Below are 19,958 nucleotides of genomic sequence, written 5' to 3'. Positions count from 1 at the left end.
AAAAAACAGTGAGAAAAATATCGAAAAAATTTCTAAATTTTGAAAACAAAAAGTTTTTGCTTTTAATATTCTGCTGTGCAATAACTGCAAAGATATTAGCAACTGTTTTCGTCGTTTCTTTGTCGTGCTAGAAGTCCTTTTATCAATAAAATAAATCAAGCTCCTCTTATTGCTAACAAAAAATAAGGATTGAAAAAATGAAATTGAACTGTGATCAGTTAAGGATAACGATTTGTGCAAGAATATATAAATATATACACATCTAAATGACTAGTCAATGAACTATCAATAATCTACTCAAAAGAGTCACATTGTAAAGGTCAAAAGGATAAAACTCAATAAAATGGAGAAACAAAGTATTCGTAAAATCATTGCTATTTTTAGAGAGTTTTGTCATAAATTGTTATTGCACGAAGCGTCGAACTGCCTGAAAGTCGAAAAATTGTTTTAGCACCAAAACAAGAAACTGTCTGTGATTTCCTCGCTGTGACTGGGTCGAAAGCAAACAATTTGTTTATCGGCCACCACTTCTCAAGCAGTTCTAAGAACTGGTTTGATGGTTGTTTTTGTTTATTTGGGGTCGTCTTTCTGACTGGGGGAAATTTCGCAGTTTATGTTGGGTGATTCCGATGTTTTTCCGTAGTGTTTTTCCAGAGATTTGAGTTGTTCGTTCAGGTAGTTGTTGATTGCCCCCACCGCGCCCAGAACTGTGGGGGTGCCAAACCCGTGGGTGATGAGACTGAAGTTGGTCAGGGGTCTCTGCAGGGCGGGGTCTAGGATGGGGTTGGGTCTGGTGTTTCCAAGGGGGGACCTGTCTTGACTGAGGATGTCCTGGAACTCTTTGAGAACTTGTCTGCAACAAACAACCAGCAATTACTTTAACAGAGCTAATTTTAAATATTACAACCATACAATTAAAATCCAGCTGAAACAAAGAAACTTTCTTAAAAATCTCTACTTATAATAGTGCAATTTACTTGCTCAGAAACAGCTTAAAAACAGAAGAAAGTCCAAAAAAGTGAGCAGAAAAAGAACATGAACGGTAAAAGCGTGAACAGATTTTTAAAATGAACAAAAAAAATGTTCAAATAAAATCTGGGTTGAGTGGCTCACTTTGTGGCTAGTATCATGTTCTTCCTGCTCAGATGCTCCTGCGTCGTCTGCTCGGAGGAGTGCTGTCTCGCCACCCAGTCGCCCAGGGGCTTGGCCGGGAACTCAGTGTCGCAGATGTAAGCGAAGTCACGTGCCAGATGGATGGCCTCCCCCTCCACCAAGGAAGTGAGCAGGGTCACGTTGGCGGCCTTCCTTCTCCCCGCTGGCAAGTTCAGTCCTATCTTCTCTAGCTTCTCACGCAGAAGTCTGCCGCCATTTTTGGATTTGGCTCTGAAACAAACCACGTTTTAAGGATTATTTTAGAAGTTTTAACATTGTTCTCAGTTGAGATTATACTAGCTAGTATAATATAGAGCAATCTAGAGCAACCTTTTGTGAAATCTTATGCTCTGTAACGTTTTCTCAAAGAATGCACCTTTTTTGCCCTTTTTGACAGAGCTCAAATTGTGGCAAAAAGATCTTTGAGCAACTGGCTAAATTAAATGTTGAAGATATATTCGAAAAAAATGATCAGAAACTCTTGAAAATTCGAGAGCATTTTTTTAATTTGAGCACACTTGAAGACTACATCTACGAATTGAGTGAAGCGGATTTTAAGATTTGTCCAGTTGAATTGCGATAGAGTTAATTTGGTTTGATTGAAAGGGGCCGACAAGTTGTATCTCGGGGCTAAACTGGGAGATAGGGGGAGCTGAAAAGTGATCAAATTAAGTGGTCCTCTGAAAAACCAGATAAAGAGTAGATAGAACTCAATTCCTGCTAAAGTGGGGAGATATTACACTCCCACTAACAGGTGAGTATATATACTACATGTATTTGTATATCTTTTCCCCCTTTTAAAGATAGGAAATCTTGTTCGGTAGTTGAGTTACTAGAATAACTACTAAGACACCCAGAGAATTACACAATTAACTAGATTGCACCCTTAGAGATAAATACTTAAATGGACAACGTTACAAACTGAGATAGCGCACAATTTATCGGAAGGGTTGCGCAAAAATATTTGAAATAGGGTTGAAATCCTTGGTCTTAGATGCTTAAAAGGATTGATTGGTTCGGCATTAGAAAATGAAAAGAGCTCTTAAAAAATGCTTCGGGCTTCATTCCTAGAAAAGTATTAAAAGGGACAAAAGCCACAATGATTTAAAAATAATACACTATAATACACTATATTTCACTTTCCAAATTTCAGAATATCAAAACTGCGAAAAAATCTGAAAAAACTAAACGATGAGAGAAAAAAATTAAACATGCAGAAAAAAAATTTGAAGGAACTTAGTTAAAAACAGGAAATTTTTTTGCAGCAAATTAATACCATTTTTCTAAATAATTGAGCAAAAAAAATCTGAAAAAAAAGTGACTCAAAATTGGATGACATGAAAGTAGAGACGGAGGGGGTTTGAAATTTCTTTTAATCAAGACTATTGACAAGCTCTTCGCATAGTTGAAGAGGAAAAAGATGGCTGCAAGCGAAATGGAGATATTCTAATTTATTCTATTACTCAATCAATGTGATCAATTTACACACACAATACGCCACCCTCGGGGCTACATGTGCGCCCTGGCCGGTCACCCGGTGCCTGAAAAGCCCAGTTTTCCAGCCGGGGGCCAGAGACGCTGGACTCCAATTGTGGGGAGAGAATCCTCGAGTGGTTTTTACACTTGTTCCATTCTTGTTAGGAAAAAGCGCCCGCAACAAATCTCTCAAAAAAGGCTGCAGTCTTTCAAAAATGGTAGAAAACATTTAGTTTTGATCATAATTCACAATTAATACCAAAAAACCAAACGCAAAAATTTTTTTTCATTTCTGGAAAAAAAACTATATTTTTTCTCAAATTGTCTCGTTGTTCAAATTAGGGTAAACTCGGATTTTTTTTGAACAGTTTTTTTCTTTTTTAAATGTTCTAACAAATCCAATTGTTTGCTATGAATTACTTAATTCATTATCTAGCATTTGTTCTACTTTTTTTTAACAAACAAGGTGTAAACATAGCACAGGGCAATTTGGTGTTGTTGTGTAACTGTAGAGCTTATCTTCTGATGGAAAAGACGATGGATCCAAAACAACGTTACTTTTCCAGATTGGATAACTTTTAAAACCACTACTACTATAACCCTTATGATCTTCAGTGGTGCGGATTAAAAAACTAACTTGTAAAGAAGTCATAATCACAACAGAATCGAAAAGTTTTTTCAACTGATTTTACTGGGTGTAAAATCTTTGCTGAATTTCGTGACCTTTGACGCTAGTGTAAGTGACAAGTAGTACTTGACATCGCAATTCTGACCCAGGTTTTTTTCAGCAAAAAAAAACAAAAGTTTGCTACCTAAAATGATGAACTGGGGAAAGGAACTTCAACTCACCTTCTGAGCACTCCCCCCAAAAGGGATGCATTGAGACACTCGGGGGGACTTAGTCTCCTCTGCACTTCAGCCACTGTGACTTTGTACTTGCTGGTTGAAGAGAGGAGACTCAGTCTGCCAGGCACAGAACAGAACACATCAGTAGGCACAGACATGCCCCCCACCCCACCGCCGCCACCCACGTGACCACCCAACACACCCCCTCCCCCGCCAACAACTCCCACCCCACCCCCGAAGGACATGTGGGGTGCGTCTTTGAAGAAGGGGTCGTGTTTGGCCTTCATGGCTGAAACAAAACAAGAAACATAAACATCAATAAAATTTCTCATTATGCTTCTTTTGCTTTACTCAAGATAGAACAAAAAATTAGCGAGTTCAATTCGTTTTGAAACAATAATTCTAATGGTTAAATTTATAATAATTTGACAAACATTCAACGATCCAAATCGCTGATCTGGAATTTGAAGACTACCCTAGTCGATAGCCAAAGTTTATCTTGCAAGATCTTATAAGACAAGCATACTTCAGGATAACCATTTTATGCAAGATAACAAAAAGAAACATTTTCAGCTGAAATGAAGAATATAGTCTAAATTATAGGTTATAGTCTAAATTACATAGCTCCAGATATTCAAAAAAAGTTCCTTTTTGAAAATATCATGCAAACTTCTCTCCCACAATTATTGAAGTTTCCTGAAACAAAAATTTCCAGTTGGGTCTAGGCTGAAAGTTTCCAACAGGAGCAAACTTCTAACCAATATACATTCAATTTCAAAGTATTCTCGATGAGTGTATTTGATTTCTTTTTCTTCTTTTTTCTTTTTAAAATTTGGGTGGTCGGAAATTTCTGCGCTACTTGCACAACAGCCGGCTATCGTTATTTACTTGGATTTAGTTTTCATCAGATTGGCGGATTTTATTAAAGATGTTCGGGGAAGTATCACCCAAAGTTCGATAGATTGCGGGAAAATTCAGTTCCCGTTGAGAATTTCAATAAAAACCTTATCTGCATGCGATATTGAATAGCTTCTACGGATTCAAGCTCGGTGTTTTAATCTCATTATGAAATTGACGTCTTTTTTTTTCTGTTGCGAGCATTAAAAATAGCCAACTTAAAATATCTCTAATATTTATTTTTATATCACATTTCTGTTCATATTTTTTGAGAACATATGTAATGAGTTCACATCATTGGAAAAAGTTAATTATGTTTGAACGAATTCACTGAGGCAAAAATGGACAGGATAATTATCCGTGAAATTATTTCACATTGATAATATCACTTCCATATCAATGTCTGTCTTTTCAGATAACATCAAAGGGAAAACAAAACCGCCCAAAAATGACTGAGTTTCTAATTGTATCAAATTTACAGGAATTGTCGACTCCATTGTCAACATGACAATTACTCGTGTATAAGTTAGACATCTAATTGTTTCCCAGCCAATTTAACAGAACTAGATACATGTCCGATTTTTGGGGGGTGCTAAACAATCAAATTTTTCCCGTCCCCCGCTATCAATGACAGGCAACTTGTCCACGCCCGACCTCCTGTCAAGCATTCCCTTCCATATCCCTAATTGAGCCCAGCTCAACACCCTAAACCCTCTCAACCAATCAGACTCAAGTATTACATCAAGATAAGAAGAGTCCACTGGAACATCTCGCTTGTTTTACACGCTACTTAACAAGGTCCTTCAAATCCCAAGTCACACCCTGTTAATCTTTTTTTAACGGTTGGGCTAATTTTTTCACGCGTTATTGGAGCTTCCGGGCAAAATCTCACCCACCTACGGCTTATGTAACCCCATTTTTTTCTTCAAAATATTCCACCTGGAATGCACTTCGTCTGTTTTGTTTTAAAGAATGCTTCAAACTTCTCTGTAAAACTTTGAGTCTTTATTCGAACTACATAAACGAAATGAAAAACCAATTTTGTTTTTGAAAAACCGACGGTTTTTGATAATTCGCTTGTCAAATTGTGGCCTGCGGAAAATCTGTCAAGTTTTGTTGCTTCGCCGCAGGTGATTTTATACAGGTGAGGGGGTAGAAAACACATCTGCAGTTAGTACAATAAAAGTCGATGAGCAGAGTGGCGAAGCGAATTAACAAATGAATGTAGTTTGAATTGGACTCTTGAGCAGTTGTTCATGTATCTACTTGGTTATAATTGGTAAATACTTAAGCAGCGGAGCCAATATTCACCTATGTATTAACTGCAGGTGCTATGAAAATATGTTTTTCTAAGGGGCCGATTAACAAAACAGAGAAGTTTAGACTACGATGCTTACTTTTATGTAATGACTCTGTAATGGTATTATAACCAGTTTATAAGTATAGTACAAGTGGATACACTTTTTGACTACTGTTGGTCTGTAAATTAATGATTTTAAACCATCTTTGTTTTTTCTTCGCCGTCTTGTCATGTATAACCAAGTGCGCTTGTACTAACTTATAACATGAGATTAAGCCGTTTTTATTACTATTACTTCGCTCTTACCTGTACAAAACTCACCCTTTTAATTGCTTGAACCATGATTGATTTTCATTAACCAATTATCCAATTATAACCAAACTTACCAACCAACAAGGACCAAAATGGTAAACATTAAAAGCAAGCTAAAATGACGCCAGCTAAAATACACTGGCTTTTTCTTCAGAAGCAGAAAATAATCAAAAAGCGAAAACAAAGACGCCTCCCAGCTTAGACATTCAGACTGGTTTTACACATTCAAGACTGTGTACTGAAGATTAAATAGTCTCCTAAGGCACAGACGATAATAAAACACCTTGACTATCAAAAAGTTGCACCAAAACTGCTAAGCGTGCGACTTGACTTGTGCTCGGTAATTTTAAACCTCGGGCATTTCAAACTTAATGAAAAATGAGAACTATTTTTTCGAACATTCAACAAAAATTTCATCAAATCAATTTTTTGCAATTGATACAGACGCATGTAAGAAGGTAGGGGTTATTCACCTCACCATTCTCTCAGAAAGTCGACAACATGAGAACCCAAAGGGTTTCCCACCGAAAAAAAACCCACGTGATTGCTTCTCAAAGAAAAAAACTTGCCGCTGACGCTTAAATGTTTTCTACTGTTTTGAAATCAGCTTGGTTCACTGGCGGATCTAGGATTTTCTCGAGGGGGGGGGGGGGCGGATTTTCAAAAAATTTTGACGACCTTTTTTTTTTTTTTAGGTCGACCAAATTGATTTTTATTTTTCGCGCTCTCCTAAAGCACTGTTTTGCCCTTATTTTGGCAAAATTTTGTGCGCCGCAGGCAAATTTTTGAAAAAACAGTCAAAAAAGCCGTTTTTGGGCACTTTTTGAAAAATTTTGACAAAAAAATGCGTTTTTTTGGCGCGCGCTCCCCCTCAAAAATAGCATCTATTGGCGCCGAAGGCGCCTTTAGAAAAATTTTAGGGTCGGTCGGCCAAAAATGGATTTCTGAAAAAGAATCAAAGGGGGGACCCTTTGGGTCGGCAGGGGGTCAAATCCCTGAGGGGGGGGGGCGTCCGCCCCCCCCCCCCCTAAATCCGCCCCTGGCTTGGTTAACTTGAAAAGTGGGCGAAAAATTTTGAAAAAATATTTGAAAAACTTCCATAATCCTTTTCTCTTCCCTCCTCTTGAAAGCCCGATACCCGCCACTGAATTCATTTGATTTAGTCTCCAGAACGTCTGGCAATCCAACTTTTCGCAAAGATTTTGTAGCGAAATTTTGATCAGTTGACACTTTGGTCCAAATCAAAATCATAACTTTATACCAGAACCCGACACATGCGGGAATCGAACATCAGACCAGTGAACTTGAATTTGGATCTCACCTTTTCGAATGACGTTTCCTGGGTCATTTGAGAGGAAGTTGTTCATTTCGTCAGCAAGAAGGCCATTCTGAAACAAACAAAGTATTCTCATTTTGTCAGTAATTAACCAGAAATCAAAGGTTTGAATCGCTAAGCCTTCCGTATTTAACTCGCGGAGATATGGAAGGGTTTAACAATTTCCGATTGTCATGATATCTTCAATGGAATCATTCATAGAATCAATTTTGATTCCAATTTCGGAAAAAGTATTTGTTTACCAAAATAATGGCATGAACATCAGTTATTTGTTAAAAAATAATAACGAGCAGATTGTATTTCTTACAACGCCCAGTACGATACAAGATTACACAAATCGAAGCTACAATGGGAAACACAATGAAAACTAATAATTTTCTATTTCTTTTTATCTTTTCCTTGTGAAATTTCAAATAAATTGTTCTCCGTTATTTTCCCCAACTTTGAAAGATAGTGATCATATATTTGAGCATTATTTTACTTTTGTGTTCCGCTAATTCGCCCCAGGCGGTTGAAATTTGTGAAAGGAATGTATGGAAAAAGCGGTTCATTAGGAAAAAGTAGAGAAGAAAAAACGTCCAACTGAAAAATTATCGGCGCCCGGGTTCATTTTCTCTTCTCTGTTCCCACAAAGATAGGCGGTTAATTAATTAAGAAAGCAAAATTTCTCATTAAATGATAAAGTTAACATATCCGAACTGGATATTTTCGCAAAAAATAATCTGAAAGTTTTTTATTTAAAAAAATACAGTTTCATATATTTTTGTTGAGGTTTTTTGCCTCTTGAATTAAAACATGGAATCTCAAGTTTTTCTATTAGACAAGGATAGTGTAAATGAACAATCTTAGTGATTCAGGTTCGATTTATGATCGGGCGAATCGGGTTAGCGTGATTTAAACGGGGTCTTTTTATAGCTCCTTTTGCCAGTTGTGGTTTAAGTTGGCAGTTGTAAACCAGCAATTGATTCACAGTCTGAACATTTTAAGAGACGTGAATTAAATTACATTTCAGAGCAGATTTAACCGAGTTTTTTTTTAGAGTGAATGAAAAAAGAAGTCAGGTCTTTTTGAAAGAAGAGAGTGAACAAAAGATGGAATAACATGGAATAACAGACAGGTTAATGTTGGGATTGGGATGGTTTAAACTTTAATTGCGGCCAGGGGGAAATTTATAGCCCCGATTATGGAGTAGCGGGATGCTATTTGTTGTTGTTTTGGGGGATTACACGGATATTGTGGGGAGATGGATCGTAAATTAGACAGAACACAGCCCCCGATGGCCGAGAGAGATTTGGATTGGAGACTTATGATGTTAACACCGTCTTTTGATTGCAATTCTTTTTCAATCAGAAAAATTTAATTCACTCTCGGATATAAACTAACAACACTAGGTAGTTTACTCTGGAAAAAAAACTTCGTGTTGTCAACTTTAATTTCATTCTGAACCATTCTTATGAAATAAAAAGTATGTTAAAAACAATGTATTTTGACGGAGAGAAATATGCGCAGACAAAGGCAATCTACGAGTTTATCTTGAGGTGTATCTAACGTTTTCTCGGAAAAAGATGTATTAAAGCGTTTCTTTGGCCCGCGTTCCCCCTCAATTGAAGTTTGTATTGGCGCTAAAGGTGCGCTTAGAAAAACTCTATGGTTAGTTGATTAGAAAAGAAGGTCGTCAGATAAAACCGACCAAAATTGTACCTTTTGGCTGGTCAAGGTCAGATCCGGGTTTATTAGTTATGCAGTGTTATTTCACGGTTTCAATCTAGATTATTGTTTTTTATTCCAATTTTTCTTCAAAGACTATGCTTACATACCGATAATAGTTTGAAGTGATACTGCAACTTGAACTTATAACAATCTTAATTGGGATCCCCAACCGTTGCCCCCTCCTCCCTTCCCCTCCCTCCTAAATCATCCCTTGGCCATAAATGGCGACGAAAACAAACATCGTAATTCGTTTTTTCCTATTGCTTTTTTAAATATCGAAGTTCACGGTAATCATCAAGATGTCTACCTGATGCATACAAAAATGAAAACATTATTTTGACTTGGATAAAACAGAAATTTTAACGCGGTGTTTGAAAGTAATTTAAATGCGATTATTATGTGTCAAACTTATCCAAAAACATTGCATTGGAATCGCTTTTTGAGCTCAAATTTACATTTGGTCTATAAATTTCATTTTGAAACCAGCGCTATGGCTATGATAAATAACCTCATAATTATCTTTATAACAAAAAAAACAATTTTACGCATAATCTAGCGTGAAACTTTTTATAGCGAAATGGATAGAAACTTTGTGGCGTTGTGGCGGGCGCATCTGTAATGATGGTGCCCAGCAATCATATGATAACGGGGTCAAACCGCCCAAGCGCTGCAATTTACAAGGTGAGCTCTTGTAAGATCGCCATAGCTTAGTTAACCTTAAATAATTTTTTTTTCGTGTTAGGCCTCTGCCTGGTTAACTAAAAAAAAAAGCAGACTCAAAGCAAACTCTTCTTTACAACTTCCCTAGCAGCAAAGTAGTACGTAGTACGAGTAGAGTTATTTTTCTTGCAAAACTGAGAAAACTTTCCGAAGAATTAACTGTGATGTAAGAAACCTGATTTTTAGCTCAAGAAAAAAAGATAACATAACTTTTGATCAAAATGCGAGAACGTTTCATTTATACAAACTGCTGAAAAAAACTCAGAACATAGCTACTTGCCCTTTGTGATCAGAAACAGATGCAAATTTTAAATTAAAAAATCGAAAAATTATGCCAACAAAAATAATTAACAAAAAAACCTTGATTTTTAGACAAAGAAAAAATGACACTACTATGATTATAGCAGCGCTTTGCTTGTGTGAACACAAGATGTTTCAATGGTTTCAAGAGTTAAGGGTTAATTAGGTTGGAATGTGTGTATGTGAGAGAAGGCACACACGAGACAGAGAGAGAGAGATAGAGAGAGAGAGAGAGAGAGAGAGTGTGTCAATTGAGGTAGTGGGGATGTGGCCTTTGATGACAGGGGGTGACAGCACTGGCCTCTAGGTGGGGACACATTCCCCCGTAGCACTTGTCAACCCATACGTTAACTTATTAGATACCTTGCAAGGGTGGTTGCAAATATTGTTGTATCCCATTGCAAAAACTATATGAGTTCAGGGAAATAACGATTTGAAAGTTTTGGAAGAACTTGCAGAACTTTTGAAACAAAAATGTGTCACTCAAGATTCAATTTTTTTCGGGATTCAAAAAACTGAAAAATATTCAAGATTCAAAAACTGAAAATACAAAAAAAAGGGTTGAGTGGGTTATAGCACATTGACATACTTCGTTTTCGGGTCTCTTGGTGAGAATATTCAATCGAGTAAAATGTGTGTTTCATTCTTAACGATTTAGTTAAAATCATCCATCTACAAGAGAAGGGACCAACATACGAGCTGTGAAGCTAGTTCATCACGGCGAACCGCTGCTATGCCTCTGATTAAGACTATGATGCAGTTTATTGGTTGTTTTTCTGGGCTGGGTGACATTGCTTCACCCTCAAGCAACGAGGATCAAAAACTTTTGAACTCTGTCTCACCTGTGCGTCGTCGACTGAGTGGAATCCGGCTTGTACTGCGGAGTGGAGGAAGAGATCGCTGGCTGCATCTGGACTGATGTGATGAGCACCCCCTCCCGACACTGCCCCGGACACTGCCACGTTCGCGTGCATTCCGAACAGGTCCGGACGACGCATGGCAGCCGCACTCGGGCCAAACTGGGCTGCCATGCTCTGGTGCATGTGGAAGGGGTCATTGCCCATTGACCTTTGACCCCACTGGTTCTGCTGATGAAGGTGGTTCAGGTGGGCCGCGTAGGGGTCAACTCCGGCCGAATTGGCCATGTGGTGGGAGAAGTCAGCGGCCGTCTGTTGTGCTGCCAGGTTGTAAGGGGGCGGGAAGTAGGGTGGTTGGAAATCGGCAGCCGATGCTCCCCCGGTGTTGCCCCCCAGTCGACCAGCAAAGGGGGCTGAATTTCCATTAGTGAGTTGAGAGAGGGCATTTCTGTGGGCAAAGTCAACTCTGTCCTGCAAAAAAAATCAATTTTGTCAACTTCTGAAAATAATTTTATATGGCATAAGCGGAAATTTTTTCATCGCAACATTTTTTTCAAATGATTTTGAACAAGTTTGATTATGAAGTGTTGATTGAGCGATCTTTGAAAAAGCTTCATCTGTAACACCAATAGACTAATTCATCCATTTTTTACCTCGGAACCCGCGAAAACTTTCTCAGAAAGCCTGAGATTTCAAGCAACTAAAAAGTGGGAAAAAACAAACAGCTACTGGCAGTTACAATGCGCAAAATTCAAATTATGCAGTTATGTTTATTGAAATTGTCAGTAATTGTTTTTTTTCGCCCATTTTTTGTTTGGATTTTCGGTAAAAATTTTTGGAAACTTGTCTCAAAGTTCAAAATATTGGAAGAAGGAATACAAACTGTTCTTACCTGATGCCAACAATAGAGCTGATTTTACAACTAATTTTCAAACTAAATTTCGAATATACCCGGAAGTTATTTCTGTCTGCCAGATGTAAATGCATAAATTATGCGAACACTTATTAAGTTTGCAACATGGCGTGTAACATGGAGCTAAGAATCAAGAAGTCACTTTTATATTCTAGACTGAGTTTATCCTGTATGAGAATCGGCAGAACAGAAGGTGGAAAAGTTGAGCAGATGAAAAGGTGTAGAAAAAAAAGAGTTCTAGCTTGGGGGGCTTGGAGTTGGGACAGGGTGGTGGAATGATATAATTCAAATGAGATCTGTGCCTTATATGTGTCACAGTTCTATAAACCTGCGAGCAACTACCTTCAAATAAAACTAGCTTTCACTTCTGTTTTCCCCCTCTGTTTCTTACCTCTTGCATCGAGTCAAGTAATCCGAAAGTTCCGCCAGGCATTCTATTTATCCACAGTAGCAGTTAGACTAGTTAATAACTGTTTATAACCGACAAGAAAGCAGAACAAGCAAGCGAAACCAGAGGCGATGGCGTGGCGGTGGCGGCGGGATGTTGTGGCGCTGTTATACGTGGTTGCGGGCTATAGTGTGGCAGTGGTGATGTATTTGGAGACGTGCTGTTTGTGGGGGGATATTCTAGATGTCTTCTTGGGTATTAGTTTTATAGCTGCAACTGCCTAGTCTGCGCAGACTAACTTGGGGCGAATTGGCGCCGAAATATCGCGCAGTTGTAATTCAAAAAAGATGAGCTTCCCAATTGAGCCGAGGGGTTTTTGAACTAGAATTTATAACTAGCAAAACTAGATGTGGTTGTAAAGTTATATCTAACTAGCTTTACTCGGGATAAAAACCGCTGCTGCTCTGATTTTCCTTGCTGCTAGGCTTGGAAGTTATAAATGTGAAGGTAGTGAAAAAATGGCTTTTATCTCGAAATTCAGAGTTTAATTCTCGATTTTAGCTTCGAGTAATAAAATGGAGACGGAATGTCAGGAAAGAAAGCAAGTAGGATTAATTCCCTCTTTTTTCTCCAACTTTTTCGGATGCTTCGGGCAAAACTACTGAATTGGGGTTGAAGAGTGCGGATTTAATTTGAATTCAGAAACTGGTATTTTTCAAAATTTTTTCTTCAGTTAGAGTTGGATCTGGAAAAATATTGGCAAGAATTCAAATTTTCTAAACAAAAAATATTTTCCGGTTGAAATATTTTGTTTTTCAATTATCGAAGATTTTTTTCTGCTGGTTGATTTCGCGCAGAGATCATAAATAATTTGATGTTACGTTTGAACCAGAGGCAAAGTTGCTCTGAGCGATTTGATTCGCTGTCAGATCAAGCTCTTTCATTGGCTATATCTTTTAGACACACAATCGGCTCTTTTTCAATATTCATTTTATTAATGTAAATTATACACGATTAAATACTTTAATGTACACTTAAGCTGAATGAATAAACAAGATGGCAGTACTAATTCACTATTATTACCAATTAGTAAACTTGTAATTGAATACTAGATAACTAGATTAATTTTAGGATTAACAATCCGTTCAACCTAACAGGAGCTACTCTAAAATCTAACTTAATACGGAAGACTAACTTGGGTTATGAACTTGCTTATAATACGGGGACTGAAATAACTGGATAGTTTATTATTGTAAAACACGATGGTAGATTGAATGTTTACAATAACTGACAGCTTTATTAATCCTTTGGTGTCGAAAGAACCCTGAAGCCAAATCTAATTTAAAAAACGAAAAACAATCCGAAGAAACAGATTTTAAAGTCCTTTTTTAAATAAATTGTAAAAATTGTAAATTAATATGAGAAAAAATTATGAATTACAAAAATTGACTGTTGTTAATTGGTGTATAATTTACTAATTAAAGGCAATTGGGAAGTGTAAAAATTGAGTCGCAATAGTTAATTCATCAATTTAAGCGAATCCAGTAAAAAAGACTCTTTTGACCCTGTTGAAATATATTCCAACTCACAAGTGCATGTAGCGAGTATACTTAAATTAGAAAGTGCCCACAGGTGGAATTAAAATGAACTAATGACAATCAAAAGAAGAGGAAAATGCAAATATAAACAAAAATCCAATTTCAACCAACACCTGGGCCCCCATTTTCGGCGATTAATTAAACCGATTCACCGGAATTAATCGGAAAAAAGAATTTGCAGAAGAAATTTTCTACAAGCAGCATGGATGAACACTTCTGATAGACATTACACACGAGCAACGAAATAATATCTGATGTTTTTTGATTGCAGTGATGATAATATTAGTAGCAAAGAAGAAAGGCATAGATTGCTCCGATCAAAGATGATTTTAATGTGAAAGGTTTTCTACAAATTAATGGTTTTAAAAAGAAATTTGTTAACTTTTGAAAGTTTAATATAAGTTCACACAGGTTTATTTCAGTCATTAATAGATACGCTTTAATCATGTAGTAACTTTGAGAGCTTTGAAAATATAAAAAAATGTAAAAGTAGAGCCAAGTTTTTTGTAAGATTTTAGCTCAATGCTCCGACCACAGTTCATTTTGAAGTTAAAAGCTTAGAAAAAACTTTTATTTCGATATTTACCAGATTAGACTGAAAAGGCTTGTCTTACAATTCCATATGATAAGTTTTTGGGCAAATGGTAGTCATACGAATACAAAATAATTTCGTTAAACAAGTGAAAGTATAATAAAACTTATCTTTCTGTTGTTTTGACCTAATTGTCGGCGGATCGCAACGAAAAAACGGTGAACAATTTTAGGCGCAGTAAAGATATAACAGTTTTACGTTCCTGGAAACTGCATGATTAAAATTGTCCTGACTGTGAGGCTAAAAGGTCTTCAAATTGAAATCTTGAAATCAGCACAAAAACTTTTTTCACCTTCAAGCGCAAAACTGATTTGATATTTAAACCAGCCATTTTTTCTTTTTTCCCTATTTTTTTTGCTTGCAGACCTTTAAACATTATGGGCAGTAAAATCCTGATATAAAAATGAATCTTCGAAAAAACAACTATAATGAAAGTTTGTGCCAAAAAAAGAAATCCTTTTTTTTCAAAACCTTGCCTGAAAAATAGAAAGTTTTTTAAGGTTTTGTTTTGGAAATCTCATCATAAAAATATTATTCAAATTGAATTTTAAGATTTTTCGACTCAATACACATGAAAATTTTTGATTTCTTAAGCTTAAAGTAAGAATACGAATTCAAATAACTAGTTTGAGTGACTAGTTTATCTTTGCAAAATTATATCAAAATAGGGAACAACTTTTCTGGATTCATTTGTAACCTCTTTTCTTTTTACAAAATTACAGCTCTTGTCAATTTTTTCAGTTACTATGTATGCTTATGTTGAGTTTAAAATTTTTAGTTACTATGTATGCTTACTTTGAGTGTACTTTGAGACTCAATCAGTGTATCTGTAACATTTTAAAACAATCTAAATGATTTCAAGGGTGGCCTTGTTTGGATTAAAAAAACAGTTTAGCCAGTAGTAAACTGACTCCAGTAAATGTAGCATCGTAAAATACTTGGTCTTCGCGAGTCGATATTTTTTAGTACGGTTTGTAATTGACAACAAGTGGTTTTGTTTTCAAAAAAGTTTTGCCAGATCAAGCGAAGAAACCACGCCCTTGAATAAAAAATTTAGAAACAAACATCAATTGACAAAAATTTCTTTGTTAAGTATTGGATTTCGTTAAAATCATACAATCTTACGTTTTCTCGGTGACTATTTAGCAATTGTAGTAAATCAAGTTTCAAACCTGATAAAACCTCAATCAAAAAGATACAAACATTGATAGAAAGCAAAACGATAGAAGACCGGAAAATTTCCGAGAAAATGAAATTTAAAGTTGTGCATAAATAACAAAAGCACGACAAAAAAATTAAAAACTTAAATTTTATTGAGACTTTTTCAGTTAATTCATCAGATAAAGGCAAGAAACATAAATAGTTTTGTCCCAACTAAAACTACAAACAACGAAAAAAAAAACTGAATATGTAAAAAATCAAAACACGAAAACTTAATTACATAGTATTAGATAAAGAAGTGACCATCTCAACTAGACCTGCATCACAAAAACTGATTGCCGGGAAACGAAAATGAGGCAAAATATAACACAAGAGCTTTTTTAAATCGTTTGGAACAATTATCGGGTCAAGGCAAAAATATCTTTTAACCTAAGCCACGAAAAAATTGAAAACTTACACCAGTTTTTTGCCAATCTAGGACCTCAAGTGGTTGAGAAAAGTATAACAACTCAAAAAGTCTACAGAAACAATTCTTTTGAAGTTTTCTCTTCTAAAAGCTAGGAAAAGCTAACTGCCTCGATTTTCTATAAAGTTTATACAAATTAGAGTTGTCGTTTTTTTGGCTTGAATACATTTGCAATAAAAAAGGTAGAAATGGCAATAAACTATACTCTGACAAAACTAATTATTGAATGACTAGAGTAAAGTTTTTTTCCTGACTGTCTTAAATTGCTCATAATAACACCAATTCATAAAAGCGGAATCAGGAAAAATCCATAAATTTAGAGGTAAGTATCACCTAATAAACTTCTATTAAAAGCCCATTAAAGCATTGTTGATATTATTATTGAAGTTTAGATAACAATTAGTCGACATATGATCTCAAACTTCAAAACTAAAGTTTTTTCACTGTGGATTTCAACAGGGGTCAATCCTCGGGCAACTACTTTTCAATTTTTTGATGAAGTTTTTACCAACAATTACGAACTCAATGAACACATTTTTGTACTTTGATGATACAGCCGTGACGCAAAAAAAAACTGACAGCAATACAATTAGGATTCAACAAAAAAAGTGAATTGGCTGAAAAACCGCAAACTAGTTTTAAATTTTACAAAACCAAAAAAATAAACTTTTATAGGAGCAGATGAAAAAAGAAGAAGGAACTAGTGGTCTTCGAAAAAAACCTCTACACTAAATATTTGGGCATTCACATGGAAGTAAAACTAGATTTCAAATCTCATTTTGATTTTATCGTTAAAAGTTCACATGGACGCAAAATTAGATGTTAAATTTTATTTTGACCTTCTCATCAAAAATTGCGCGAACTAATGACTAACAGCAGTACAATAAATTAAAAGCTATTTTAATCATTTTCTGCCAATACTGCAATATGGGGTTGTAGGGTATGGCACAGCTAATAAAACAATATTCAAAAAATTAAAATGAAAGGAAATTATTTTGTTGAAAACAACGGAGATATCAGTCCGTCACATAAATTAGAGAAACCGATAAAATCTGCTCAAGGAAAGAGTAGCACATATACGAGCTATTCAAAACATTACCTGAGTTTTTACGTTTGATTTGAGAAAAGACTTTCTGAAAAATTTAAGGTTGGACACATTGATTGAGATAAAGAAACATCAAAAAGTCACAAAAATTCCAACCAACGTATACTTTCACCGGCAATAGTCCTGAAAAAAATGTGTCCGGATTAGAAACCTTGTTTTTTTCAAAGACTTTTGCAGATTTTGCTGATTGAGTGAACAATCTTAATGATAGTCAAGAAAAAAAAATCCATGATTTTCGTAATCTATACATCACAAGTAAAACAAAAATTGATAGTTATTTTCTTCCAAAAAGTGGGTTGTATGAATTGGACGAACTATAGTTTCTCATAGGTGAAACTTATTAGTATCTTAGGGTTCGGAAATGTAGTGCTCAGTTAAGGCATCACTTGGCTAAGCCTATCGGGTTTCTAATGTCCTTGCATATGAGAATTATGTAAGCTGACAAATATTGTAAAACATTTCAACAGAAATTTTTCGAAATAAAATCATGAAAATATATTTTTTTAAATGATTATTAAAAGTATATAAAGGAACTTCTTTTGTAACAAGTTAATTGGGTTTTCGCGTTTTTTTTTGTGGAAACATCTTGAAGCTGTCATTTTCAAATCTCTCTACAAGCTGCAATCCTTCAATCTTCTAAGCCTGTAGCCTACAGAGCCTATATTCACTAGATTTGAGAGACGGAAAGAACAGACGCGGATTGATTTTTATAAATGAAATTTTAATCTAAAATTGTTAAAGTTTTTGTTTCATCTTTGCTAGTTGAGATTCATATCTTGACTCTGTACCTTGATTCGAATTTTGTTGAGAACATACAAATCCCTCAAAATGTACTTTATCCTAAAATATTAATTTCGAAAATAATTTCAAAAAATCGTCTGCAAATTTATTTCGTAGCCTTCGGAAAAAGTATACTTTTAAGTTACTGACCTGATGTAATTTATTTAGGGTTTCCTTGAAATTAACTGGAAGTAGGTACATTTTAGTGTTCTTTTTGGGGTGATATTTTAGGGTGATTGTTTCGAGCTGAAGTTCCCGAACTTTCAACATAATTGACATTTTTTTAAGGTGACTATCGGTTTTCTTAGCTCTAGTAGAAATACCATTACGGTAAGTCTAATTGGGACAGTTGAACAGTGGCTAAGTACAACAGAGCCGGAAAAAAAAACGTTGTCCAATGGTTCCGAAAAATTATTTTTAAGACTGTCTGAACCAACAATTAACTCAGCAAATTTGTCATTTTTTTTCTCGGTTTCGCTCCAAAACAAAACATTATTCAGGCAAAATTGCCAACAATTTACAAACAGAAATCAAATTTTGAAATATCATCCATTTTCGGCATTGGTGAACACATTTTCACTTTCGGCACAGTTGTACTTTGGCACTGTTGAACGAAATCCCTTTCTGAGCGTGAAAAAATTAGTTTTTTCCTCGTTTTAGTTTCGAAATTTGATCCAATTTCGAACGTAACGAAAATATTTTGTGACCTTGATTAAAAACTAAGGACGATATTTTTGTTCTTTTGTAGGATGCGAAACTTCCTTTCCTGCGCACTCAACATCACTTTTGACTTACGAGGATCCAGACTTTTTGGTTGATCAAGATCATATGAAAAGCAAGTTTTTGAATTGTTGCGAGTGTAATACTTACCTTTTGGCAAAACAATACTACTAAATAGGAAGATGAACTGCAGTTTGAAAGTTTTCAAATGGGTTCAAATCTTATCAATTTTGAGGCAATAAAATCCAAAACCGCGTCAATATTTTTTAAATCTTTCTCACTTGGAAAACAAATTAGGAGATAATGGGTTTGTGATTTCGAACACGATGGTTAAGGGGTATGCTTTGGGCCCAAAAATATGGAAAGGTAGCAAAAACAAATTACCATATCGGAGTTGACTGATTATCCGGCTCCCTGTTTTGGGTTCTTTTCTGGATCTTCTTTTCCTTGACCCGAGGGTAGGTGGATTGACCGCAGCAACGTGTAGTATTATTGTGAATGGATTTTAGCCCAAAAGCAAAGTTTCAAAAGTGATATATTTTCACTTTGGATGCCAAAAGCAAAAAAGTATCCCAAAACAGTTTTGGATTTTTGGTTTGCAGCTACGAAACAATCTAATGGAGAAGCACTTTGTTAGTTAAACTAGCTTGAGTTATTGTTAAAACTAGATCGAACCCAGGAAACTTTTTGGGAAAAGTGGCAATTTCCCCCGAGGCAAAAACGCATAGCCCAGAAACTGTCGATTGAAAGAAGCCCCCGATTTTGTTTATATATTGACACAAACAACAGAAACGTGAATGAATTCAAATAACGTCGTAGCGCGAGAGTGCAAAAGTAGAAAAACAAAGCTTGTTTAAACTCACCGAATAGACTGGCCGGGGAGGGTGAGGCCCGATAGCTACTTTGGGTTCACATTTTGAAGGGTTCCTTAATTAAGTACTGTTTAATACTATCGAAGAATAAAGCTGCATCAAAAAATAGCAACATCGACATCATCTTGCACTTTGTTTTATTTCCAGGAAATTTTAGACTGTTTTTAAAATTACCATCAACTTTTACAACGAAGTTATGAGCAAAAAAACGGTAGATGAAGATTGAAAATATTGTTTTGCTTTGATTCTCAAACGAATATCTCAAAACCAAACGAGCAGGTTGTTTCATCTCGCCATTTTTCTGGTCAATTTGAAGTGCTCCTTGATACAATTGCTTTAGATCTAGGGAAGAGTTTTTTTGTGGGGGGAGGTTAATTTTTTTGGTTCTGGCAGCAGTCGGTACTGGCGCGTCTGCAGTGCCGCGGGGTGTTTACCCCAGCCGCGGGAATGTTATTGC

At 35.9% G+C, this 19,958-nt stretch overlaps 1 protein-coding gene across 2 annotated transcripts; it reads right to left on the bottom strand.

Annotated features, from left to right (window-relative positions):
• Positions 1–216: 216 nt before the first annotated feature.
• On the bottom strand, positions 217–19,321 carry LOC134852996 (transcription factor AP-2-epsilon-like). Of its 2 annotated transcripts, none has more exons than XM_063868905.1 (6): positions 19,014–19,321; positions 10,892–11,377; positions 7,305–7,371; positions 3,478–3,763; positions 1,114–1,383; positions 217–853 (listed from the first exon to the last, which is right to left on the bottom strand). In XM_063868905.1, exons 1-6 carry the CDS (start codon positions 19,014–19,016, stop codon positions 571–573), a joined length of 1,395 nt encoding a protein of 464 aa, XP_063724975.1. In that variant the 5' UTR covers positions 19,017–19,321; the 3' UTR covers positions 217–570. The 2 variants fall into 2 exon arrangements, with proteins under 2 accessions (XP_063724975.1, XP_063724973.1); XM_063868903.1 differs by lacking the exon at positions 19,014–19,321 and adding an exon at positions 12,211–13,447.
• Positions 19,322–19,958: the final 637 nt, after the last annotated feature.

The sequence above is a fragment of the Symsagittifera roscoffensis genome, chromosome 8 (genome assembly GCF_963678635.1).
Source record: "Symsagittifera roscoffensis chromosome 8, txSymRosc1.1, whole genome shotgun sequence".
Taxonomy (NCBI): Eukaryota; Metazoa; Xenacoelomorpha; order Acoela; family Convolutidae; genus Symsagittifera; species Symsagittifera roscoffensis.
The sequence above is the reverse complement of the archived record's forward strand: the minus strand, read 5'-3'. Positions and strand labels throughout refer to the sequence as shown.